The 26,987-nt window shown below is 50.2% G+C and overlaps 2 protein-coding genes across 3 annotated transcripts in view; one reads left to right on the top strand and one right to left on the bottom strand.

Annotated features, from left to right (window-relative positions):
• Positions 1-7,851: 7,851 nt before the first annotated feature.
• On the top strand, positions 7,852-19,335 carry ARAF (A-Raf proto-oncogene, serine/threonine kinase). The gene is made up of 16 exons (XM_072815774.1): positions 7,852-8,054; positions 9,394-9,548; positions 9,722-9,825; positions 10,597-10,699; positions 10,792-10,946; positions 11,062-11,160; positions 13,890-14,031; positions 14,134-14,161; positions 14,246-14,391; positions 14,486-14,688; positions 16,413-16,589; positions 16,677-16,723; positions 16,968-17,086; positions 17,321-17,452; positions 18,418-18,552; positions 18,762-19,335. Exons 2-16 carry the CDS (start codon positions 9,453-9,455, stop codon positions 18,894-18,896), a joined length of 1,821 nt encoding a protein of 606 aa, XP_072671875.1. The 5' UTR covers positions 7,852-8,054; positions 9,394-9,452; the 3' UTR covers positions 18,897-19,335.
• The window catches only part of SYN1 (synapsin I), a 49,552-nt gene continuing 41,888 nt past the window's right edge, over positions 19,324-26,987 (bottom strand). The window contains exons 6-13 of one of the 2 annotated variants that reach the window (XM_072815737.1): positions 25,077-25,139; positions 24,143-24,285; positions 23,975-24,049; positions 23,770-23,872; positions 22,581-22,727; positions 22,126-22,213; positions 21,444-22,029; positions 19,324-20,439 (exon numbers count right to left, since the gene is read on the bottom strand). In XM_072815737.1, the coding sequence (XP_072671838.1) occupies positions 20,304-20,439; positions 21,444-22,029; positions 22,126-22,213; positions 22,581-22,727; positions 23,770-23,872; positions 23,975-24,049; positions 24,143-24,285; positions 25,077-25,139 (1,341 nt within the window). In that variant the 3' untranslated portion in view covers positions 19,324-20,303. The remainder of the gene's footprint in view (positions 20,440-21,443; positions 22,030-22,125; positions 22,214-22,580; positions 22,728-23,769; positions 23,873-23,974; positions 24,050-24,142; positions 24,286-25,076; positions 25,140-26,987) is intronic. The other variant, XM_072815738.1, reaches the window with a different exon arrangement.

Genomic DNA, 26,987 nt, shown 5'->3' with positions numbered 1-26,987 from the left:
TTCTCAGAAATGAACAGAACCAGCAGGTAGAAACTGATAACAGAAAGATTCTTGGAAAATCCCCAAATATTTAGAAACACCCTTCTAAATAACCCATGGATCCAAGAAAAGATTCAGGAGGAAAAAAATTTTTTTTAAGATTTTATTTATTTATTCATGAGAGACACACACAGAGGGAGGCAGAGACACAGGCAGAGGGAGAAGCAGGCTCCATGCAGGGAGCCCTACATGGGACTTGATCCCAGGTCTTCAGGATCATGCCCTGGGCCAAAGGCGGCACTAAACCGCTGAGCCACCCGGGCTGCCCCCAAATTTTTTTTATCTTAAGCTAAGTGAAAATGAAAATATATCAGAATTTGTTGGATGTTGTTAAAGCAGTATTTGGGGGAAATATCTATCAGGAAAAAAAAGATCTCGAATCAGTGGGCTCAGCCTCCACATTCAGCAACTAGGAAAAGAAGAGCAAATTAAGTGTGACGTAAGGAGAAGGAATTAATAAAGCTCAAAGCAGAGCCCAATGACACAGAAAAGTGGAAAACAATGGAATCAATAAAACAAAAAAGCTTGTTTTTGAGATTGATTAAAATGGATAAGCCTCTAGCCAGACTGATGAGGAAAAACAGGGACCAGTTAAAAAAATCAGGAATAACAGAGGTGACATGACTAGAGATTCTACAGATATTAAAAAGGATAATAAGGGAATATTATGACGACTTTGTGGCAATAAATTTGACAACTCGGAGGAAATAGGCAAATTCTTTGAAAGACATGAACTATCAAGGCTCACTCCAGAAGATAACATAAGTAGCCCTATATCTACTAAAGAAATTGAAATCATAGTTGAAAATGTTTCTACAAGGATAGAGCACCTGAGTGGCTCAATTGGTTAAGCGACTAGCTCAGGTCATCATTTCATCTCTTGGGATCAAGCCTCCCAGTTGAACTCCAAACCCAGAACTTCATGCTTCCCCTGACTCAGTACTTTCTAGGCTGGTAAGCCCCCTAGAAACCTGTGAGGCCAGGGATACCTATAATTCTTGACTGTTCCCAAGCCTAAATCCCTCTGTTCTGCAGAGAATCCTTGTACTCAGAAACCCAGAGTCCTTGGATCCACAAGATCCCCATGGTTCTCCATACCCCAATACCCAGAGTACCCTAGTTTCCCCAAGAAGGAGCCTCCAAAGCCCCTTGAGATCCAGAATTCCTTCAGCCTCCCAGCCCAGACCCCCAGATCACCCCATTCCTGCCCCTCCAGATTATCTTTATGGTGGGCCATGGTTATCTGTCCCTGGGCTTCCCCTCACTTGCTATCTCTCACTCTCTCTACCTAAAATAAATAAATAAATAAATAAATAAATAAATAAATAAATAAATAAATAAATCTATCTTTTAAGGGACGTCTGGGTGGCTTAGCGGTTGAGCATCTGCCTTCGGCTCAGGGCCTGATCCTGGAGTCCCGGGATGGAGTCCTACATCAGGCTCCCTGCATGGAGCCTGCTTCTCCCTCTGCCTATGTCTCTGCTCCTCTCTCTGTGTCTCTCGTGAATAAATAAAATCTTTAAAAAAAATAAATCTTTAAAAAAAAATCTTTAAAATGTTCCTACAAGGAAAGTTCCAGGCCCAAGTGGCTTCATTGGTGAATCTACCAAATATTAAAGAGGAAATAATAATTCTACACAAACTGTTCCCAAAATTGGAGAGGTGGCAATACCTTCCAACTCATGCTATTAGGCCAGCGTTACCCTCATACCAAAATCAGACAAAAACATTACCAGAAAAGAAAAAAAAAAAACAAAACTACAGACCAATATCCCTCAGTTATATAGGTGCAAAAATTCTAAACATTTTGGTAAATGCAATTCTATAATATATTAAAATGATAATATATTATGACCAAGTGGGGGTTTATCCCAGAAATGCAGAATTGGCTTAGCGTTTGAAAATCAATGAATGGAAAGCACCACAATAACAAACCAAAAGAGAAAACCATATGGCAGAAAAGCATTTCACAAACTCTACCACTCATTTTGATAAAACCTCCCAGAAAATTTAGGATATAAAGGAACTTTATCAACCTCCTAAAGGGATCTTGGAAAAGGAAAGGAAAGAAGAAATGAAACAGATCTTCTCACAGCTGTAGCACAGGCTGAGCTGGTTACCTGCAGGCCCCCAGCATGGCTAAAACATCTGTCAGGGCTGGGACTGAGCCTTCTGAAATGAAACTAGCCTTCATATTGGATTCTTTAGGATGTTTAATCTTCTGCAGTCCTGATGGCGTCCTCGAACTTGGGTCATACGAGTTCTTCCAAGGAACATAGATCTTTGCTTTAATACTTGAATAATACTGATGGTGATGATAGTGATAACAGAAATAGCTAATAATTACTGCTTAGTCACTGTGCATTGGGCACTGTGTAAAATTTGATATAGATTAGTTCACAGAGTCTTATAATCTGTGACAGAAGTACTTAAAACAATATTAAAGATAAGGCTGAGATATGTGGAGAGAGGAAACAACTTGTCCAAGGTCACACAATTACATAGCAGGACGTGGGTATATTTGCACAGTCTAATTAGACAAGTGGTCAAATCCTAAAGCATTTTAGGTAATTCTAAAATTTATTTTCTCAGACCACATAACTGTACATAACATTTACATAGGTGGCATAAAAGCTATGAGGAATTCTTTTATATATACAAAGGAGTATTATAATATGTGGATTGTATGAAGAATGATATGGTAAAGACCACATGTAGGTCATTTAATGAGTGAAATAATGAAAACTTACGTGGAGTACATTTGTGTGAAATCTCATTTATAATGGTTTTATAAATTGACTAGAAATTTATTAAATATGTGTGATGTAAACCAACAAATATTAAACCTTTTTTTCACCTATGATGGGCCTGTAGGTCAGTGTATATGTGCTTGAAGTGTGTTAACCTCGAGAAAATTTTTACCAGACGCATTTCTGATGAAATCCACAGTAGACCCACTTCCTAATCACTTCCTTGGGGGAAATTACTTTTTGTTCATTTGTTCAGTTAATTAATTAAAAATTTAAAAATAGTTTCTGCCACATTAAATTGTGATCCCTACTTAGGAAGCTAGGAAGGAGGGCCAGAGGTGTATATCACTGTCCGTGGCATCTCAAAGGTGGCACCACTGCTCAGTTTGTAGGTTTACATCGTTCTTTTTTGCTTGATCATTAAATATTTTCATACTTGAGTTTTGTTTCATTTCTAAGAAATAAGCACACTCACCAAAGCATTTCCTCATCTGAATACATTTTTAATAAGTTACAGGACTGTTATTTGGTTTAATTATTCTCCTCCTCTTTGTTGAGAAATAATTGACTTTTTAAAAAAATTCATCTGAGCCTTGGATTTGGAGATTGAAAACGTGCAACCTGCACATTTGTTTAATTTTAAGAAAACATGGAAATGCCATATGTAGTATACAGTGAACTTAAAAAATATTTTTTTTGCATACAGTGAGCTTTCAAAAAAATTTTTAAACCAAAAAATCTTGTGTGTGTGTGTGTGTGTGTGTGTGTGTGTGTGTGTGTGTTTATCACTTTGGGTCATAGGGCTAGCAAAATCAAATTACTGCTCAATGCATTTTGTTAGGAAAGACTTTTAAATAAGGAAAATTAATGTTAAAAATAATGTTTTGGTTCTCATGTAAATTCCCCACACTTCTTACCCCTGTGTTATATATGAAAAAAATCTCTTCAAGGATTATTCAGAAGCGGAAACTTCCACACACTGCTTTAGACGGACTGCTTACAATCGCATTGCCTCTTACTTTAAAGTAACGTTACGTTCCTGCTTTGTAGCAAGTCTTAGGCTTGCATCACCTCCCATTGGCTAGGATGGACCTAAAGCCCACCTCCTGTGCGTAGCTATTGGCTTGTCAGCGGTTCCTTAGCCGAGGTAAAACCTATCAACGCCCGCGGCATCCCAAAGCCCGTCCTTCACTGCATTGCCATTGGCTAATCTCGACGCCTGTCGAGAGCCCGGAGCGCGGAGTGGCTCCCCGCAGATGGTCAGTGGCCTAGCGGAGCCATAGGGGAGGGTCCTGAGTTAGACCGGTGGGGCACCCAGCTAAGTCTCGCCCCTTAGTGAAATGTGTGTATGTGCCGGTCGTCTCTTCCCAAATGGGTGGCTGAGAGGCAAGCATCGCGACTGGGTCTCAGAGGTGGCATTCTCCAGGCAGCGGCAGCGCGGGGGTGGGGGTGGGGGGTGTCAAGGGCGTTGGCGTTGGGAAATGGGAGTGGCAGGTTCTAGAGGCGGGTCTCAGGCACGCACGACTGCTGGGGTAGATCCAAGATTCCTTAAGGAGGTGTCCCTGGCCCGCACCCTTGTTGAGCAGTTTTTAATCAAACTTGAATTCCTGGGCTGAGTTCTCTCCTCTCTCCTTCCAGTTAAGGCAGCCCGAACCTCCATTTGCTCAGTGGAAAGTGGGTCGCATTATCACAGCATTCGGTGAACGCTTCACATTTTATATACCTTGAGACACGTTTCTAAGAATTTTAAATCAACAATAATAAAAAACCAACAACCAATTTAAACTCGTTTAAAATTTCTAGGTGGATAATTAAAAAAAAAATCATCAGCCAGGTCGGATTTTAATTTTTGTTTTAGTACGTGGTGCTTCTGACGGTTTTAAATGTATGATGAGTGATGTCAAAAACCTAAATCACTTTAAAGGCCTTCATGGCTTGTTTGGTAGGTACCTGTGGGATACTTGGCTGAAGTCATGCCAGTTGGGATGAGTTTGAAGTGAGTCTATGGGGCAGCCCCGGTTGCTCAGTGGTTTGGCGCCTGCCTTCAACCCAGGGTGTGATCCTGGAGTCCCAGGATGGAGTCCCATATCCAGCTCCCTGCATGGAGCCTGCTTCTCCCTCTCCCTATGTCTCTGTCTCTCATGAATAAACAAATAAAATCTTAAAAAACGATGAAGTGAGTCTATGAGTCCTTGGTAGAGAAAGAATTGCCTTCTTCCACCATCCCATTTCTTTCCCCCTGAACCCCCTCCCCACCCAGCCAGTGCGCAGTTTTATGGAGGGATTTCATTCATCTTTTTGCAAACGTTGTGCAACACGGCCAGAAGTCTGTCTTCAAATACTGCCTAGAAATGAACATTTTAATTAAATAATATATAACTGAATAATATTTAAATGAATTGAAATTTAAAATGTATCCCCCCCAACCCTGGAAATTATTCTTAGTTGGAGTATTTGGGGGCGGTTCACTGAGCTCCAACAGTTATTTCTGACCCCATGTGGCACTTAGGTGGCTGCCAGGGCTCTTGCACTGAGATTTGGGGTCCAGGAATTCAATTTCAGAAAACAGGATTAAAAAAAAAATTTTCTCTAACCAATAAGAATTTGTAAGAAATCAAGATGTTTGGAATTATGTTTGAAGCTTTTTTTTTTTTCCAAGCAGTTTTTATGAGGGATGTTTTACATACAATAAAATGTCCCCAGTTTCAGTACAAAGTTCAATGAGGTTTGACAGATGCATTACTGAACAGTCCAGTCACCTCCAAAAGTTTCTTTATGCCCTTCCTGGTTATTCTCCCCCAAGACAACAACTAGTCTGAAATCCCTCATTATGGATTAGTTTTGCCTGACTTAGAATTTCTTACAAATGGAATAATACAGTAGTTCTCCTTTGATTCTGGACTCATTCACCAACCCTGTGAGATTGTTCCCTTTCATTGCTGAGTAGTATTCCATGATCCCGTTGTTGTGTTTCTTGTCAATTCTTCTGTTATTGGACACCTGGGCTGTTTCTGTTTTTTTTTTTTTTTGGTATTATGGATAAAGCTAATATGAACATCTGAGTGCAAGTTTTTGTGTGGACATATTGCAATAGCATGCTGTGGACAGCTCAGTAGAGCTGACTTGGCAAATCTCTTCTCAACTGTGGTTCCGTGATGTTATATTAATAGTTTGAAATAAGTCATGGTGGGAGTGTTTATACCATAGTTGGCAAATGCTACAGATAAGAAGTGTTTTTGTTTTGTTTTGTTTTCCTGGATAGCCAGTTGTTAAAACATTTACCAGCACATTACTGGACATATGTTCTTATTTCTTTGGAGTAAATACCTAGGAGTTAGATTGTTGGATTACATGGTATATCTATGTTTGCCTTTATAGGAAGCTTCCAATCTGTTTCCAAAGTGGTTCACCATTTTACATGCCCAATAGCAATGCATGAATGTTCCAGTTGCTCCACTGGTATTTGGAGCGTCAGGCTCCAAAATATGTGGTATTAATATATATATATATGTAGTATTTGTTGTCAGGCTTTTAAATTTTTACCACTCAATGGTGAAAATCTGAATGGAAAAGGGGTGATGGGAAATGGAGGTTATAGGACATCCCAGTAAGCCAAACTTTAGTCTCTCTCTTTATAGGCAAAGAAACAATAAATAAATGTTGAAGCATGTTGGCATCCCCGCACCTAGGAAATTTTCTCTGTCTTTCCCATTTCACCATGTGCCAACCCGTGAATCCTCTTCACAAAAGTAGAAAAGAATGAAATGGTTTTATTATTGAATAAACATTAAACCAAGCTGCATGGGATGCCTGGGTGGCTCAGCGGTTGAGCATCTGCCTTTGGCTCAGGTAGTGATCCCGGGATCTTGGGATCGAGTCCCACATCAAGCTCCCTGCGGGGAGCCTGCTTCTCCCTCTGCCTATGTCTCTGTCTCTCTCTCTCTGTCTCTCATGAATAAATAAATCTTAAAAAAAAAACCTGCAATGTGCAACTCAAGCAATGCGGTGAAAAACTTTCAAAGACAGAAGGAAACCTCACCTTTTTATATAGCCAGGCAGATATGACCTGTTACATACATGTTCTCAAGAACAATAACTCGTCTTCAAGTGAGAGAACCTGGCAGCACCATTTGCCAAATGTAGTTCATCTCAAATTAACCTGGAGATTGGGGGTAGCCACCTGCCTTTACCCAAAGGAAAAATAAAACACTGATCTCTTTGACAAGCAGGTTAACAAATTGGAGCCCGGAGCCTAGGTCAAATTCCTGCGGAGACAAGGAGATAAGGAGCTAGACTCGTTTATGTTTACATTTCAAAGAGATGACTCCAAGGCCCTTAAGAACAACATTCCAGGGTAGTAAAACTGGCAGGAGGCCTATTTAGCTTTTTACAAGATTTACGTCCATCTGGAAGGGACAGAGAATACATTTTACAAGTTTTCTAAAGGAAAATGCCCTAAGAAAAGGGAGGGTGGAAAGCCTCGTTCACTTTTGACATGGGGGAAATTCAACTTCTGAAAAATTTGTTTTTACGCTACAGGACCTTCACACGTTTCCCTGCTCTGTGCCCCCTTCCAGGGCCACCCTTCCCTCGCCTGTTCACCTGGTCATCTAGGACTAATCGCTCAAAATCCTTACCAGCCCCATTCCTACAGTAAGCTGCCCAGAACAGCAGGCCGGACACTCCTGGAGCCAGACGGACACTCCAGCCCCAGCCCCACCAGAGACCAGCTGGTATCAAAAGCTAGGACTACAGGTTTCTTAGAACTGGAAAACGTTGCAGTTGTGTGGTCTGATTCCAACTCATTTCAAATACGGTAAAACCGAGACACGGGAAAATCCCTAATGGGTACCTAGGCCTTCGGGTCACTGGCCAGAAAAGGGCACTTAAGGATTCCCCGTCCAGATTCAGGAACCCCGAGAGTCAGCTCCCAGTGACTGAAAAAAAAAATGCGCTTTCTTCCACCACGGCACGACGGGGGTTAAAGTCCACAGCGCGCAGGTTTCCACCCGACTGCGCCTGCGCGAGTCCGGACATGCGAATCTGCCTCAGAGCCTGACGTTTCGCGCAGCCCCTCCTGATCCGGAACACGACCCACATTCCACCGGTCCTCCTTTGACAGGCGTGACCCTAACCAATAAGGATGGAGGGCTGAATCCGGCGGAGCCAATGGTGAAAGTCCGAGGGGCGGCGGAGGCGGACTCTGCGAGGAAACAAGAAGACAGGCCCAAGATGGAGGCGGCGGTGGCCGTAGCGGCGTGACAGGTGAGGGCGGGCCCCGCGGGGTTAGGTTTCTGGAGCGACCGTCGGGCGCGGGCTGGGAGCCGGGACCGAAAGCTTAGCTCCAGGATGGCTTCGCTTGGGCCCCGGCGCCCCCCGCCCGGAACCGCAGAAATGGTTTGACCCGGGGCGACCCATCGTCGACAGCGGGGGTGGGGGGGTAGACAGGAATAGGGGTGCAAGGCTGCGGGGCATGGTTTCGCCCGTCGCGTGTGGCAGTGCGGCTGCGCAGAGTTGGCAGGCCTTCGGTAGGCGGGGCCGGGCTGAATGGGACCTGGGCTGTGGTGCGGGGCCCGGACTCAACCTACACCTCCTTGAGGTCTCTTGATGACCCTTCCTTGTGGGCAATGGGGAGTGCGTGGAGACGTGGTTCAATCAATCGCTCTCCTTCTGGATCAGTGTCTGATCCGCTAGGAGAATGTTTGAGGATTCCCCCATGACTGCTCTTTATTCCTCCCCAGCCTCCTTCGATTATCACCAGTAACATGTCTGTGACCCTTTTCATTAATTAGGGGGATCTTGGACCCCTCCACCCCCGCTTTAAAACCTGTTGATCTCACCTCGACAGTGTTTGGTAATGCAGCATTACCCTCCGTCCCCCCAAGACAATGTCTAGTGATCTCCTGCTACCCACTTTTCTCCCCCTTACAGTGCCTTCAGCACAGTTCCTGCTAAGCCCTATGGAGTCCCCATCACAGTCTGGTGACTGTCCTTAGCCACCTAACAGTGTTTGAGAGCCTACTATCGTTACAGGCCAGGCCAGGGCTTAGGGATTCCTGCAGGGTCCTTAAGAGCACTGCTTGGTCCTAATTCCCATTCCCCCCCACCAGCCAAGGGCATTATCTGCTGATCTTCCATTTCTTTCCCATCCTCCCATCTGTGACTCCTCCCTCACCACGGTATCTGGTAACCACTTTACTCCATTCAAAAGCCAGGACAGCCTGTTCATGCCCTTTATGTACCGGACACACCCCATTGCAGTGTGGTTTGACTTCCTTGTTAGCCCCCAGCAGAGACTCGGTACTCCTGGACCTTCCAGGACAGCGTGTGCTGCCTCTCCTTGTGTCCTTACTACCCCCTCCTCCACCCCTACCCTCTGCAGTGAATCATAGACCTTGGCCCTTGAGAGTGAGACAAACAACAGGAGAGGCTGAGCAGAGGGGAGCTGGATGAGTTCAAGGTGTCTGCAAGATCCCTTGGCTGTTGTGTGTAGATGAGGCAACGGGGTGATGTGGAGCCTGGAGATTGAGGGGGTTGTTTTTGTCCCTGCCACTTTGCTTCCAGACCATTTTTACTGGCTCTCTGAATTCCTCCTGTGTTCTAGGAGCCCCATGGCACCTGCTCAGCCCCGCCTCGGCCCGTCTTGACAAAGTCCTAGGCTCCATGGAGCCACCACGGGGCCCCCCTGCCAACGGGGCCGAGCCATCCCGGGCAGTGGGCACTGTCAAAGTATACCTGCCCAACAAGCAACGCACCGTGGTGAGTCTGACTGGGGCAAAACGGGCAGGGGATGGGCATGAACCCAGTTGTAAGTCTTGGATCTGAATGGGGACTAGGGGTGGGAGGAGGCTTTTTACAGAGGCTTGGGAAAGTCGGCTGGGGCCCGTGTTGGGCACTGACCCAGCCATCCTCACACGTGCGTGCACACACAGGTGACTGTCCGGGATGGCATGAGTGTCTACGACTCTCTTGACAAGGCCCTCAAGGTACGGGGTCTCAATCAGGATTGCTGTGTGGTCTACCGGCTCATTGAGGGGTAAGTGTGCTCCCTCCCCCACTTCACTGCCCTCCCCTGGGTGCTCAGCCTCCCGTCCTCTCCGCAGAGGCATCTGACTCCTTCCCTCTGTGGTGCGGTTTCCATTAGTTTTCCCTTGAGTTCAGTGACTCCATGGGTGCATGTAGCTTTTGTTCCATAACTTCAGTAGCTCATTGGCCTTCGAGGTCAGCAGCTTATCTCTCCTTGGCCCTCAGGTCCTTACCCTGTTCCCACATCTCGTACCAGAGTTTGTCTGTGTTCTTTCATGATGTCATCCATTTGCCAACTCTCTGCGCCCTGTTTCCTCATTCTCGGTCTGCCGAGCTGCGCTACGCTGGCCTTCCATTTATTCCTCTGTCCTGGGCTTCCTTAATTGTTCTGATCACCTCACACGTTGCTTCTTTATTCATCATCTCTGTGCCACATCAGCCACTTTTTTAGGGGCTTGCTTAGCACTTCTGAGATTTCATTATATATTCACTGTCTCATTTGCTCCTCACCTCATGGTTATGAGCGTGGACTCTTCAGGCTGGCCAGGTACTCCCAATCCTGTGTGGCCTTGGGCAAGTCAGTGTATCCCTCTGAGTCCCAGATTCCTCATCCGTAAAATGGGAGCAAGGATAGTAATGAGTTCCTAGAGTTGCCATGCTGAAAATTAAACATGTCAGATATTACTCCATGGATGATAGGTGTGGAGGGACTTTTGGGGGTTCCGTGCCTCCCATCATCCCTGTCCACCCTCTCACCAACTCCTTTCCATGCCCCCTACAGGCGAAAGACAGTCACTGCCTGGGACACAGCCATTGCCCCCCTGGATGGAGAGGAGCTCATTGTAGAGGTCCTCGAAGACGTCCCACTGACCATGCACAATTTTGTGAGTGTGGGGTGGATAGTCGGGGCAGACTGTGAGCCTGGGGCGGGTTTGTCCTTGACCAGGCCTCAATCTTCCCTGCTCTGTGGCAGCAGGTACGGAAGACGTTCTTCAGCCTGGCATTCTGCGACTTCTGCCTTAAGTTTCTGTTCCATGGCTTCCGCTGCCAAACCTGTGGCTACAAGTTCCACCAGCATTGTTCCTCCAAGGTCCCCACAGTCTGTGTTGACATGAGTACCAACTGCCGACAGTGAGCCTGGCCTGGGGTGGGCGGGGGAATGGGGAGGACAGAAGCTACAAGGTTCTTACTGACCCTTACAAGGCTGACCCTTGTCCTCTTACTGTGTACCCTTAATGCCCTCAAGGTTTTACCACAGTGTCCAGGATTTGTCCGGAGGCTCCAGACAGCACGAAGCTCCCTCAAACCGCCCCTTGAATGAGCCGCTAACCCCTCAGGGTCCCAGGTAGGGATGCCTTAGCTGAAGGCCTGTTGTCAGGAGAAAAAAATCTGGAGGCCCTTGTAGACCACAAGCCATACTTCATTCATTTGTTTATTTGACAAACGTTTATTGAGCACCTACAGGTGTGGAGCTGTGGGACCTTCAGCAAGTCACCTAATCTCTCTGGGCCTTAGTGTTTTCATCTACAAAGAGGGAATAATAATACTTTTTACCATAAAGGATTTTGATGAGAATTTAAATGTGTTAAGGCATATCCAGTGCTGAGAACAAGATCTGGTACAGAATAAGAAGTCTTGGGAAGCCTGGGTGGCTCAGCGGTTTAGCACCGCCTTCAGCTCAGGGTGTGATCCTGGAGTCCTGGGATGAGTCCCACGTTGGGCTCCCTGCATGGAGCCTGCTCCCTCTGCCTGTGTCTCTGCCTCTCTCAATCTCTCTCTCAATCTCTTTCTCTCTCTGTGTGTCTCTCATGAGTAAGTAAATAAAATCTTTAAAAAAAATAAAATAAAAACTAAATAACTGATTTATGAAAAAAATAAGAAGTCTTTATTAATTACAAACACATGTATATATATGTGTGTATCTAACTATTTCATTAATTCTTACAGCACAACCATGCTTAAGCCTTTCCATTTTGAAATACATATTATCATAAATTCCCTTTTGTTTCCTTTAAGTATTATAATACTGTAGTATTTCTATGTTAAAGTATATTATTGTCCTAAAATAGTATAAATGCATTATAAAATATGCATTTTATTTGTCTATCATAGAATGTCTGTATTTACATAATATACAATGTTAAGAGACGCCCAGGTGGCTCAGTGGTTGAGCGCCTGCCTTTGGCCCAGGGCGTGATCCTGGAGCCCCGAGGTTAAGTCCCACATCGGGCTCCCCGCATGGGCCTGCTTCTCTCTCTGCCTCTCTCTCTCTCTCTCTGTGTCTCATGAATAAATAAAATCTTAAAAAAATCCTGCCCCTGTGACAGTTTAAAAAAAATACACAATGTTAATACATTGTGTTCTATTTACACTACTTTTATATAATGTAAAACACATTTTTATGTAATATAAAATAGTAAAGTTAGGGCATTGTCACTTTTAATTATGGGTATATGTGGATTAATTATTTATGAATTTAATTTCAAGATAGTGAAAGGGGCATTTAAAAATACATTTGTGACATTACAATAAATATATGTAGCATGTATATTTATATATTAACATGTGCATCTATGTATAACATATATAGTTGACCCTTGAACAACATGGGCTTGAACTGCGTGGGTCCACTCTCATATGGATTTTTTACATGCAGTACTATATTTTCTTCTTTTTAAAAGATTTTTATTTATTAGAGAGAGCGCGCGCGCACGAGCGTGCACAAGGAGGGGGAGGGGCAGGAGAAGCAGACTCTGCTAAGCAGGGAGTCAGATGCAAGGCTCATCTCAGGACCGCAGGATCATGACCTGAGCTGAAGGCAGACACTTGACTGACTGAGCCGCCCAAAATGTATTTTCTCTTATGATTTTATTAAAAATATTTATTTTCTCTAACTTTATTGTAAGGATACAGTATATAATACATAGAACATATAAAATATGAGTTCATTGACTGTTTATGTTATCAGTAAGGCTTCTGATCAACAGTAGGCTCTTAGTAGCTAAGTTTTTGGGGAGTCAGAAGTTACATGCGGCTGTTCAGCTGGGCAGGGGATTGGTGGTGCCCCTAATCCCTGCATCGTTCAAGGATTAAGTGTGTAATGTTATAATATGCATATTTGGAGCCATTGGTGTTTTATTTTTTTTTATTTTTATTTTTATTTTTTTTAATTTTTATTTATTATTTATGATAGGCACACAGTGAGAGAGAGAGAGAGGTGGAGACACAGGCAGAGGGAGAAGCAGGCTCCATGCACCGGGAGCCTGACGTGGGATTTGATCCTGGGTCTCCAGGATCGCGCCCTGGGCCAAAGGCAGGCGCTAAACCGCTGCGCCACCCAGGGATCCCGCCATTGGTGTTTTAATACAGATAACGTGTTGTATGTTATATAACAATATATTTGAATAGCATATGTAGGTATATATTCCCCCTCCCCCCGCCGCTATATAGCTTGCTGTTCTTCCTTTAGGTCTTTTTAAAAATTAATTGATTATTAAAGATTTTATTTATTAGAGCACGCATGTGAGAGAGTTGAGCACGAGGGAGGGAGGGGCAGAGGGAGAAGCAGACCCCCTGCAGAGCAGTGAGCCCAAGTGGGACTCAATCCCAGGATCCTGGGGCCATGATCTGAGCTGAAGGCAGACACTTAACCAACTGAGCCACCCAGGCTCAGTGAAGACCTCCTTTGGGTCTTCACCCCAATGTCCCCTCAGAGAAGCCTTTCTACACCTTGCCCAGGACACTTTTTGTCTCCATGTTGCTCTGTTTCTTTATCACACCTGTCACCAAGAGACATGTTAAATGTTTGTTTTTTTATGGCGCTCTCTTCTTAACTGGAACATCAGCCCCACAAGGGCAGGAACTTTTATTCATTTTGCCCACAGTTTTATTTCCACGACCTTGGGTGGTCTCTGCCACAGGGCAGGCACTCAGTAAGTGTTTCTTGAGGAGATGAATAACAGCAATGACAGTAGATAGTTACTGTGAGCTACATGTACATTTACTGGGGTGGGGGGCGGCTTTACTTGTTCTCTTGTTCGTTTGACAGTGATCTCACAGCCTTTCCTCTGCCAGCTCCTGCACCCAGCACCGCGACCCTGAGCACTTTCCCTTCCCTGCCCCTGCCAACACCCCACTCCAGCGCATCCGCTCCACATCCACTCCCAACGTCCATATGGTCAGCACCACAGCCCCCATGGACTCCAGCCTCATCCAGGTTGGTGTGGAGGGGGTCGGTCAGAGAAGGCACCGGGCAGAGGGGAGACCATGCCTCTTGGCTCCCGTGTCCTCTCTCTGACTCCTGTCCCTCTTCTTCCAGCTCACTGCCCAGAGTTTTAGCACCGATGGTGAGCCCACCGCCCCCCGGCCATGCCCCATGCCCCCTCACCCCGCCCCGCTTGCCTCCACTCACATCCCCTCCACCATTGCAGCTGCTGGTAGTAGAGGTGGTGGTGACGGAGCCCCTCGGGGGAGCCCCAGCCCGGCCAGCGTGTCCTCGGGGAGGAAGTCCCCACATTCCAAGTCCCCGTCAGAGCAGCGGGAGCGGAAGTCCGTGGCTGATGACAAGAAGAAAGTGGTAAGCTCCGGGGGAGCATTGGGTGGGGGGTGCCCCAGGCTGAGTGATGAGGGAAGTGGGCAGGCTCCTGAGATGCTGCCCATGTGGCCCACAGAAGAATCTGGGGTACCGGGACTCCGGCTATTACTGGGAGGTGCCACCCAGTGAGGTGCAGCTGCTGAAGAGGATTGGGACGGGCTCGTTTGGCACTGTGTTTCGCGGGCGGTGGCATGGCGATGTGGCTGTGAAGGTGCTCAAGGTGGCCCAGCCCACAGCTGAGCAGGCCCAGGCCTTCAAGAATGAGATGCAGGTGCTCAGGTGAGATGGCTTGGGTGCGCATGCGTGGGTGGGGGTGAGTGGGGGATGGGGGCCAGGCAAGGCGATGCTCTGGGCACTTCCCGCACGTCACCCGCGCCTATGTTGTGTTAGAACCATCACTGTAAGCCGTTTCTCAATCAGGGATATTCCTTTCCTCTCTGGGAAATAGGTATGTGGTGAGGCCCTCTGATGATATTGTTTGTGTTTGGGTTGATATTAGTATCAGTTAATGTCTCCGCCTCCAAAACGTGGGTTTTCTCATTTGCCTGCTGCGAAACGGGTATGGCCCAAGGACAACAGCCTTACTGTGTGCATTTAATATTAATTGCATGATGTAAACCTCATTGCCAGGAAGGCTCGTGTCCTGCCTTTTCCTCTGCTCATATTGCATCGTTAGTATTAGGTTTATCGTGTTGGATTCCTGTTATTAGTTACAGCAGTGCCATAATTTAAAGAGCAGTGTTACTTAACTTAATGTAGTCATTGTGTGATTAATGATTGTAGTTGCTCTATTTAATATATCATTAGTATATATTAGTTAATTTGCACTGAGAAACCCTGGTGTGCCTTTTCTGCCACTCTAGTTACTGCCACTCCTGGAGTTGCTGACATGGACTTTCCCTCTGACAAATGGTCACAGTTACATTACAGAGTTGATGTTACCGTAATTTCTTGTGCTATTTTAATATCTATCCTCATTATGGATGCCGCAGTAAGAACACTTTTATTCTGTTCCTCTCTGTGAAATTATTTGAGCACGCTCTTAGTTTGTATTGTATTATGTATTAATATTTTAGTTGTAATCTGACCACCATGAAGAACGCGCATGTCCTCTGTTATCCACTCTGACATGAGCAAAATTGCAGAGCATTGTTAGTGTTGTTTGCATTTGCGTTATCATTATAACTGCAGTTACTACTTCTCCAAGGAGGGAGGGTTCTCTTCTAAACCAGAGGTCATCTGTTCATCCGTGACAGCATTTCTGTTCACCTAGACTCAGGTATCCAGCAGCAATAACAAGGACAGTGACATTTTCAGGGTGCTTACCTGTGTTAGGTACTGTTCTAAGCACCTTACAGATTACTTACTAACTGTTCTTCCCAACATCCCCATAAGGTAGCTAATATCATTATCACGGTTTTGAAGTTGAGGAACATGAGGCCCAGAGAGGTTAAGTGACCTCTCTGAGGTTGCACAGTGAGTACCTGGGGAAGCCTGGATTGGAACACAGGATCAGATCTGAGTCCTAACTCCACAAGGCTCTTGTGGTGATTAACAGGATACAGTCACATGTCACTGGTGTTTTTACTGGCGTCTGTTGGTATTCTGTATCAGTGAGGAAGGTTGGCATTCCACTTTCTTGTCTGTAAAATGGTCACAGGCCCAGGTCATGGTCAAGGTCAGAGGTTGGCAGGGGTCGATGATGGAGAGAGCCACTGGTCGGTAGAGGGGTGGGGGGCAGTAGTCTTTCCCTCCTGCTTTTGTTGGGAGACTTGGATGAAGAAGCTCGGGACAGGAGCCCCGGGACGGAATCACAGCCCATCAAACATATTTCACAGATGCATTGAACTATGTCTCAGGGCCATAGTCTGGCCCTGAGCCTCCTAAAAGACAAGGTGGAAATGATGACAGAAGGTAGCAGTGAACAGTACCATTCCTAATGCTCAGAAAGTGACGGTTGTTCCTTTTCTTTCCTGCCCTGGTACCACCCTCCATGCCTACAGGAAGACCCGTCATGTCAACATCTTGCTGTTCATGGGTTTCATGACCCGGCCAGGATTTGCCATCATCACACAGTGGTGTGAGGGCTCCAGCCTCTACCACCACCTGCATGTGGCCGACACACGCTTCGACATGGTCCAGCTCATTGATGTGGCCCGACAGACTGCCCAGGGCATGGAGTGAGCCTCCCAGCCTAGGAACAAAGGGAGGGGGTGGGGAAAGGAGGTAACCCCCAGCCAATTTACCCTCTGCTTTCACCCCCACAGCTACCTCCATGCCAAGAACATCATCCACCGAGATCTCAAGTCTAACAGTATCTGCCTGTCACTGTCTAAGGGTCTGGGGGGGGGGGTGAGGGCCTTCTGGGGATGCATGGAGAGGGGCATGTGTCAAGTGAGTCCCTACCCAAGTCAAGATTGTAGCTAGTTTGTGTGATACTGGGGGGCTTCTGGTCAGGGTCCGAGGCACGACTGGTATGGGGGCATCAATGGGAACCTCTCAGTCAGGATGGGAGATGGGGTTATTGGAGCTCCTGTAGTGGCCCTTGACCCTGGTGGACATCTTCCTACATGAGGGGCTCACAGTGAAGATTGGTGATTTTGGCCTGGCCACAGTGAAGACGCGGTGGAGTGGGGCCCAGCCCTTGGAGCAGCCCTCAGGCTCTGTACTGTGGATGGTGAGTTGGGCTGGCCTGGGGCCATATAGATAGTGTGAGTTGCTGGGCTGGGATGTGGGGAGCCAAGCGGGGATGGGGTAGCTCATGCCAGATGTGGGTGTCTAGACTGCTCATGTTTTATCTCATGTGGATGCTCTGAGTTGTACCCAGTGTGGCTGGTGGGATCTGGGACTAGGGCCAGCCATTGGCTGACCTCCATGGTCCTCTTGCCTGGTCTGGTGTGCCCTATTGAAGGCAGCTGAGGTGATCCGTATGCAGGACCCGAACCCCTACAGCTTCCAATCGGATGTCTACGCCTATGGGGTTGTGCTCTATGAGCTCATGACCGGCTCACTGCCTTACAGCCACATTGGCAGCCGTGACCAGGTGAGCCCCCCACCTTACCCGCAATCTCCTAGGCAAAGGAATCCCTTCAGCCTCCAAACCCCAGATTTCCTCCTTTGTAAAGACCAAGAATGCCACACTTCCCCCAGAAACCCAAAGTCTTCAGGGCTGAGGACTCCCAGAATCCTCTGGTCTTCCCTACCTAGAATCCCCTCCTTCCCTACACATCTCCAATCTTCTGGGTCCTTGAAGTCCAGAATCTCCTGAATCCTCTATACCTGGAATCCACCGTGGCCCCCAAACACCCAGAAGTACCCTGGAACCTGTAGGTACCTACAGTCCTCTGGCCTGGGTACTCAAAATCCCCCAAGTCCCAAAGGCCAGAATCCCATTTCTCCCAGTAACACAAGTCATTTGTGCTTCTGGAATACTCACAGATACCAACAGTTATTCAGGCCTTGGGCATCTGGCAGGCTTTGGGGGCCCAGGAACCCATGATACTCTAGGTCCCAGACTCTCAGAGTTCTCCAGGTTTAAGGCATGGACTCTCGCAGGCCCTCAGAAACCTGGGACACTAGGCTCCAAGCACCGAGCACTCACAGTCCTGCAGACCACATGGAACCCATAGTTCTCTAGGCCCCCAACCACTACAGAAATACAGGCTCTGGAGGTTTAGACTCCTTGAGCTCTTTCTGGACCCAGAATTTCATATTTCCCCTGACTTTGGTACTTTCTAGGCTGATAAGTCCCCTTGAAACCTGTGAGGGTAGGGATACCTATAATTCTTTACTGCTCCCAAACTTAAATCCCTCTGTTCTGCAAGTAGAGCATCCTTGTCCTCAGAAACCCAGAGTCCTTGGATCCACAAGTTCCCCATGATCTTCCAAACCCCAATACCCAGAGTACCCTAGTTTCCCCAAGAAGGAGCCTCCAAAGCCCCTTGAGACCCAGAATTCCCTCAGCCTCCCAGCCCAGGCCCCCAGATCACCCCATTCCTGCCCCTCCAGATTATCTTTATGGTGGGCCGTGGTTATCTGTCCCCGGACCTCAGCAAAATCTCCAGCAACTGCCCCAAGGCCATGCGGCGCCTGCTGTCTGACTGCCTCAAGTTCCAGCGGGAGGAACGTCCCCTCTTCCCCCAGGTGAGCCAGGTTGGCGGGCTGGGCACACCGGGGAGGGTGAGTCTGAGGAGGAGGAAGACTCCCAGGTGTCAGTGGGAATTCTATATGTTCAAGGCTCAGCAGTCTACGATGTGTATGTGCAGGCACACTTCCCCGTTAGGCTGGGGTATGTGGGTGTTGGGGTGCCCGTGTGGCTCTGGACACCCCTCCTAACCTACCCCTGCCCCTAGATCCTGGCCACGATTGAGCTGCTGCAGCGGTCACTCCCCAAGATTGAGCGGAGTGCCTCCGAACCCTCCTTGCACCGCACCCAGGCTGATGAGTTGCCCGCCTGCCTACTCAGCGCAGCCCGCCTTGTGCCTTAGGCCCTGCCCCCAGTCACCAGGGAACCAGTCTCAGCCTGCCATGCCAAGGAGCCCTGCCCACCAATCAGTGTTCTGTCTCTGCCCTGATACTGCCTCAGGATCCCCCATACCCATCCTGGGAGATGGAGGTATCCCCATGTGCTTTTCCAGTTCCTCTGGAAGCAGGGGGCCCCCAAAGACCGAGACCCCTGCTTCCTCCATAATTTGGTTTCCTCTTGGCTTTGGGGATAACTTCTAAATCTGGGAGCTCCTCTATCTCCAAGCTGGGCTTTGTGGCAGGGATTCCACTCAGAACCTCTCTGGAATTTGTGCCTGATGTGCCTTCCACTGGATTTTGGGGTCCCCAGCACCCCGTGTGGATTTGGGGGGTCCCCTCTGTGTCTTCCCTACCATTCAAGGACTCCCCTCTTCACCAAGAAGTACAGAATTCTGCTGGGCCTTTGCTTGTTTATTTTGCTTCCCGACTCTTCTCATGGGGTTCAGAGCCGCTGAAGGGTGGGAGTGAGTCCAGGCAAGGAGTGGTGGGTGGGGGGGAATGCGGACCACACAAACAGCGCCACTGCACGCATCACCACAGGCGGCACGATGAACGAAGACCACATATGCCAAGCACGGCACGAGAGGAGGCCACGTCAGTCACAGACACAGACATCACGGCAAAGGTGGGGAAGTGGAGGACCCCTGGCCCTCCATGTGCAAAGGAGTCTGGGAGGATGGGTGGAGTTTGCATATTTAAAGATAGCTGTCAGAGGCAGGAAAGTGGGAGTGTGGGTCCCTGGGGAACAGAAGAGTCCTAGCCCTAGGAGGGCCTCCCAATGTGTTGAATGGGATTGGGGCCGGTTAGGAGAAATCCTTGGGCTGGATAGTGGCATCTGAAGAGGTGGATCTCTAGAGATGAGAGATCCATGGAAAGGGGTGCCAAGGCCGGGGTTTCTTAAGGATTTCGGAAATTCTGATGGGGAACAAGACGAACTTGAGAGATCTGGGACCAGGAGTATGGTTTTCCAAGAATTTCAGGGCTCTAGGAGGGGAACTCAGCAGTGTTAGGGCCAGAACACGTTCCCTGGTGTTTGGGAGCTTCTGGGGAGGAAAGTGCATTCTCGAAGTGGAGGGGAGCCAGGAATAGAGAGAGGTCTTTAGGGATTTGGAGGTTCTAAAACTGAAAAGTTTTGAGGTCGCCAGGAGTGGGCTTTTAAAAGGACTCAGGAATTCCAAAAGTGAGAATTGGATTTAGGACCAGGAGTGAGGTCTCCCCAGGGACTTGGGCATTCTGCGGAATGAGAAGAGGGATCTTGGTGGACCAGGAGAGGGCTTCTCAAGGGATTTGGAGACTCAAAAAGTGAGAAATGGATTCAGGGCCCAGAGAGGGGTTGCCCAGGAGGAATTAAGGGTTCTCAGGGTGGGGTGTCAGTCGGAGAAGAGGCTGGCGAAAGACTTCCTCAGGCTGCGGATGGTCTCAGCTTTCACCTCGTCCTGGCTAAGGCTGGGCCTGGGCGGGGCTGGCTCTGGAAGGTTGAAGGCATTGGTCAGAGACTGGGATTTGCTAGAGAGAGACAAGGTGGAGGCATGGGAGGAAGGGGAGGGGAGGAAGGGAGGAAGGGGAGAGAAACACAATGTTACCCCAGGCCCGGCCCAGCCCTGCCCCACTAGTCCTGGGGCTGTGCCTGTGACCCTCCCACCCACCATCACAGGCGTGGACCCTAATGGATTCTCAGGTGGAGTGGGGGAGCCCTGGGCCAGGCTGGGAGGACTTGGATGAAGCCTGGCCTTAGTGGGAAGAGTCCTAGGCAGAACCTCTCTCTTCACATTCTAGGCTAGATTAGGAGGAGTCGGATGTGCAGGTGAAGATGGGCAGGGAGCTTTCCAGTGTGGGTGAGGAGTCCCAGAGGGAGCATGGTAGGGTCTGTACCTAGGACAGGGCCCAAGACAAGATGGCGTGCGGTGGGGGGCAAGTCCAAGAGGAAGCAGTTGGATATGGCAGGGAGGACTTTTGAGCTAAGGTAGGGGGAGGCCTGGAGTGGACCAGAAGAGGTAGAGGGGACGGTGTAATGGTTTGGGAGGAGACTGGGGTGGCCCAGAATGGAGCCTAGGCTGTAAGGGAAAGCATGAGGACAGCTGGGAAGAGTGTGAAGTGACAGGAGGACTGTGAATTGGGCCGGGAGGAGTCCATTTGGGCAGGAGAAGGGTGCGTTTTGCTAGGAAGGTTCCAGAGCGGCAGGGAGGTGCTCACGGAGGGTCAGCAAGGTGCGGCCAAGAGGGGTGTGGGAGGGTGCTTTCCCAGGGGCCTACTAGGAGGATTCTGAACTATAAAGGTTTCTCTGGGATTCTGGCACAAATCTTAGATGGAGGGCAGGAGCCTCTGTGAATTGGGGCAGTGGGGGGTGGGGTAGACAGCTTGGAGGAGGGGTCTGCCCAGACTGGAGATCAAGCTCTTGGGACTCCTGCGTGGGACCTGGGTCCGAGGAGACTGGGAGCTGGGGCCACTCTCCTGGTGTAGGAGCCTGTTTTGTGAGCAGCAAGGCCAGGGCTGCCGTGGGGTCCTCTTACTTGAGCTGGGGGTGCGGGGGTCCCCCGGCAGTGGCAGGTGACGGCACATCCTGGCTGGGTTTCTGGGCCAGCTGTGGCTTGGCGGGTCGTCCGGCAGGGCCTGGGCCACTGGGCCGTGGCTGCTGCGTGGTGGGTGGCCCAGTACGGGGCATGGGACCCGCCTGGCTGGCCTGGCGTGTGGGGCCGGCAGGGCCTGGGGGTTTCTGGGGTGGGCCCTGGCGCTGCTGACCACTCGGTGGGGCTCCGGAGGCCTTCGGCGGAGCCTGACCAGAGACGGATGTCTGACGAGTAGCCTGCGGGGGGCCCGCTTGGCGCTGGGGAGATGGGGAGGCAGGTGGGCGGGCTGCTGGAGGTGCCCCGGGTCCTCCTGCCACCGGCCGGGATTGGCGGCCTTGAGCCTGGCTCAGTGGCTGGGCCTGGGACACAGGCTGCTGAGGCGCTGATGTGGGACTTGGTAGGCGCTGGGGTAGGGGACTGCCAGCTGGGGGTCCAAGGCCTGAAAGGTGCTGCTGGCCCTGTGGGGGCGGGCGCTGCTGCAACGGGGGTCCCTGGCGTTGGGGGCCTGGGCCTGGCTGTGGAGGGCCACCTGAGGGACAGAAAGAGCATACACGTGAGAGGTGGCTGGCGGGGGGTGCTAGATGCCAGTACAGTTAGAGGCCTGGGAAGCTGGCCCCTCACTTACCCTGTGGTGGGGGTCGTTGCTGAGCAGGAGGCCCTGAGGGCTGCTGGGAGGTCTGGCGGCCCAAGGGCAGGGCCCCTGGGGACGGAGTCTGCGGCAGAGGAGCGGAGCAGGAGAGGTTAAAAATAGTTAGCGGCTGGCGGCTGGAGCACCAGCCAATCCAAATGACACGGGCTCCCCATGTGCTGGGTGTTGCCACCTCTGTGGCTGAGAACTGAGGCGATGTCAGGCTGTGGGGTGGGGGACTGGCTCCCAGGGGAGGGCTGGGGGGCACTCAGGGAAGTCAGCGTAGGGGCTCTCTTAGCAGTTTTTAAAACAATTGGTGACTGCGGCCACATGTGCGTAAGGCGGTGCCCTTAGCCTGCTGCTGATCAGCTCCGGCAGCGGGACCAGGGGCCTGCCTGCCGCCACCAGCCTCCTGGGGTGGCTCGGCCCTCACCCAGCACCAGGGGCCTGACCTGGCTGTGGGAGCCCCTGCCGGGGGAGGCATCCCGCTGCTGCTGCCTGGGCAGGGCCTGGGCCATCTTGTTAACCACAAGCTCCACGATGAGCTGCTTGTCTTCGTCTTGGTGGTCCCCGATGAGTGGCATGGAGGAGCCCACCACCTGAAGGGGGTGGGAAGAAAGGGACCCAGTGAGGACAGAGGAGGGAAGTGCCTGCAGGGGTGACAGTGACAAAGTGCCTTAAGTTGGAGAATTGCATGGCTGCTGCCAAGGAAATGAGAAGCACCAGTTTTGGCAGTGTGAGGAAGGCTTGTCGTTTCTGAGGCCCCTACGGCTCGTGGTGGGGTGGGGGGTCTACAGCTGAGAACAGTTTGAGGAATTAGGGCCCGAGGGCCAAATCTGGCCCAACACCTGTTTTTGGATGGCCCCTGAGCTAAGGGATGGGCTTTACATTTTTTTTTAATTGTTAGGAAAAAAACCAAAAGAAGATTTCACGCCACGTGAAAATATATGAAATTTAAATTTCTGTTGTCTGTACAGTTTTAGGGTAACACAGCCATGCCTTTTTTTTTTTAAAATAATGTCTTTGGCTGCTTTTGCAGAGCAGCTGCAACAGAGACTATATGGCCCACAAAGCCTAAAACGTGCACTGTCTGGCCCTTGACAGGAAACATCTGCCAATCCCTGCTTTATAGTTTGCTAGGTACGCTGCCATTTACAAAGAACTTCGTGGCTTATAGTTTACAAAGCTCCCGTCCTTTTCAAGGGACCAGGGGATATATGGCATGTTTAGACTTTAGAAAATGCTTTGCCCGGGCACCAATGTTTACAAAATGCCTTACCATGTATAAAGCATGACCATTCACCAAGCACTCTGTATTTTCAAGGTACTTTACAGTTTATAAATTGCTTTACTATTTCCCAGGGGCACCACTGTCTACAAAGAACTTTAGAACTTTGAAAGCGGTTTGCTTTGATAACAGCGGCCTCCTGGTTTACAGAACTTTTTTTTTAATAGCTTTATAAAGCTGTTTATACTTTGCTGTTCACCCAGCACTTCCTATTTTATAAGGTACTTTACAGTTTACTGAGGGCATTAGTAAAGCAACCTTCTGGGCCATGGAGAGCCTCACAGTTTGTGGAGTGTTGCTGCCACGCGCCTGCTCCTCCCTCTGTACCCCCGCCGCTTTCTGGGTGCTCTCACCTCAATGATGTGATCCCTTCCATCCTTGCCGTGCAGTGCTTCCACTGCGCAGATGTCCAGTCCCCCGAAAATCTCTGAGCACGTATCCACCCACAGCTTGTACCTGCCGAGACATGGGGCAAGGCAGCCTGTCAGCGCCTTGCTGGGGTGGCCACACATCCCCACCCCCCTTCTTCCCCTCCCTCAGGGCCTGGGCCACCGCCACCTGTCCGACATGGCAATCTGCTCGAGCATTGCAGAGCCGGTGTTGGTCTTCCAGTTTCCTGACACTGACGTCCTCCTGGGGGCGAAGAGGAGAGATGACAGAAGCTCAGGGGAGCCCAGGCCACATGAGGCGGGGGACCCCAACCCAGGCCTTGGTCTCTGCACTCACATGTAGGCTTTGTAGTTCTGCCCAATCTTCTGGACGCGCACGTCGTATTTGGCATCAATGAAGGGTTCGGCAGTGGCATATGTCTTGGTCAGTGCCACGACACTCGCTATGTCCTGGAAGTCATGCTGGTTGTCTACTTTGACCTGTAGGAGTGGGGCAGGGGTCGTCAGGGCCAGATGAGGACAGGGCAGCTGTGAGGGCAGTGGGAGTGCCTTTGGCGGGGGCATGCACACAGATGACACGGCTGGGCTGAGTACACAACAGTTGTGTGGATACGCCTAGGACCCAAGCCTGCATAATCCCGGGTCTCCGGGTCTTCACACATGCACCACAGACACACAGAGGGGTATATGCAACCTTGAACATACTAAGAAATGGCAGACTTCTCCGCTTTAAATGGGTAAGCAGTATGGTGGGTGATTTATATCTCAGTAAAGCTGTGGAAAAATTGTGTGTGTGTATGTATAGTCTATGCATACGAGCACCCAGACACAAAGTCAGTTGTATACACAATATGAGAGCATACAGGAGAATAGACACAAACGTACAAATTCCGAGTCGGCTTCCTACATACACAGAGCCAAAATCAGGTGGGTGGGAAGCACACAGGACCCCAGGACCCTTGAACATAAAAGCTTACACAGTGTGTGTTCAACACAGAGGCATGATAATACACAGACACAGTGCTGGATACATGAACAAAATAACAGGACACACAAAATTGGTTGAATGCATGACAGACAATCGGGCCAACAATCTAAGAATGTGAGGGGAAAAATAACAAATCGATAAAGACGCCCCAGGTCACACAGTCATACAGAATGACTAGTGAGCATCGAATATGCAATATATGTGGACATACATATGCACGATGCCAGGAGCATGCACCATTTACAAACACACACACACAAACACACCCCATCTGGGGACTCACCTTGCCCATCCCGGAGTGCGCATGCCCCATCTTCACCACCACAGGGTACGTCGTGCTGCTGAGCTGGTTGGGGGAGGGGGAAGGCAGAGCAGGGTCAGGGCGGGAGGGCCAGGAGGGCGATGGCCAGGGGTGGGGGTGGGTGTGGCGCCAAGGGAAGCCCATTCATGGGAGCCATGTGAGGAGCCACTTCCCAGAAGAGGCGAGTCAGAGACACACAGCAGCGGGGGGCACACAGCCTCCGGAGCTCAGAATCGAACTCGGAGCCCTGCCTGCCTGTCCCTCCCTCCCCTCCCCCCCAAGTTCCAGACATCCCGCCTCTGCTTTCCCGGGCAGAGCCATGGGATAGGGGTGGGGGACTTTTCCGGAAAAGGGAAAGTTTGTTTTTACAGTGGACGGATGATAGAGAAGTGAGTGTGTGTGTGCATGCACGGGGGTGTGGTGGTGAGCACGTAGTAACCGGACCCCTCAACCAGGCCCCGTATGTGAGCATGCACAGACACACCCTGGAGACCCGTACACAAGCCCTCCCTCAGAATTCAGACCATCACACCCAAGCACAGAGACTCCCACACACGTTGAGACCCACGAAATGGAAAGACCCACAACCAACACAGGCTCACAGCACACCTTGCTCTCTGGCTGCAGAGACCCACACAGTCATCCAGCCAGCCGGCTGCTCGTGGTGTGGGGCAGGGGCCGGCGCTGCTGGCCAGCCTCATTGCCCAGCAGCACGGCACGCGCGCGCACACACACACACACACACACACACACACACCCTTTCCTCTCACCCAAACCCACGTAACAGAGGGACACACACAACATGGGGGATTACCCATGCAATACAGAGACAACCCTTGGAGGCATGGCCACACAATTCAGAGGCACGTGCAACAATGACGGGCACACACGACACACCTGGGGCGACTCAGCACCCACAGACCCGCGTACAGGGACCTGGACCCACACCGCCTACGGAGATACACATGCTTCTAGGTATTCACAGAACCACCGAGACCCACACTGCGGCCCTGGGCACATGACAAGGATATCTAGGGACACACACACACACACACACACACACACACACACACCATGCCTTGCCGGCTATTCAAACGGAGAGGCGCCCACACGCGCGCGCGCACACACACACATTCAGGTGTGAGGACGCCTCCAGTGTCCCGCGCCCCTGGATGGGAGAGGGGGACGGGTTGGGCGACCTTGGCCCCCGCACCGCCGGGCCAGGCCGCCCCCTCGGCAGCCCAGGCGCTGCCCCACAGGGCAGAGGTGGCCTTCCCGGAGGGGCTGCCGGGGCGGCGGCGGTTCCCAGTTCCCGACAGGCACAGGAAGCCCGCAGGCTCAGGGTGACCGATTGACCTTCAGGCCTCACCCTCTCTCCGCACCCCCACCTTCCTCATTTCCCAAATGGCTGGCGTCATTACGGGGCCCCTGAGAGGCACGGTGTTGGGACGGGGCTACGGGGATCCTCTAGATAGCACTCCAGGATGACAGCGCAGAGGCGGCGCTTGACACAAGGCTCAGGCACGCGGGGACACACACACACACACACACACACACACACGCGGCTCAGAGGTGAGCACCACAGCCACAATTACATGTGCCACCTACACCCGCTCTGCAGAGGCAGACAGACGGTTCTCAGAGACCACACAAAACACAAGGGCTACCGAGATGCCCCGGGTCCACACATACACCATGCAGAGGAGCACACACCACCAAAAGGCGCGCACACACACACACACACACACACCTCAGGGGCAGAGACACGGAGAGCTAGTGCACACGCACTGCCCTTCCCCGTCCCGAGGTTTCTAGCCCCCCCCCCCCCGCGCCATTGCACAAACCCTTCTTGTTTTCTCTGGCCCCGGGCTGGAACACAACTGCGTGCACATG

Source organism: Canis lupus, chromosome X (genome assembly GCF_048164855.1).
Source record: "Canis lupus baileyi chromosome X, mCanLup2.hap1, whole genome shotgun sequence".
In the NCBI taxonomy this organism is placed as follows: Eukaryota; Metazoa; Chordata; class Mammalia; order Carnivora; family Canidae; genus Canis; species Canis lupus.
Note: the sequence above shows the minus strand (reverse complement) of the source record. Positions and strands in the feature narration are given on the sequence as shown.

Excerpts from the sequence above, each read along its gene's own strand:
- ARAF (XM_072815774.1), top strand. The coding sequence starts at position 9,453 with ATGGAGCCACCACGGGGCCCCCCTGCCAACGGGGCCGAGCCATCCCGG. Across the intron at positions 10,700-10,791 it reads CACTGACCATGCACAATTTT|GTACGGAAGACGTTCTTCAG; the intron begins GTGAGTGTGGGG and ends CTGTGGCAGCAG. Across the intron at positions 10,947-11,061 it reads ATGAGTACCAACTGCCGACA|GTTTTACCACAGTGTCCAGG; the intron begins GTGAGCCTGGCC and ends AATGCCCTCAAG.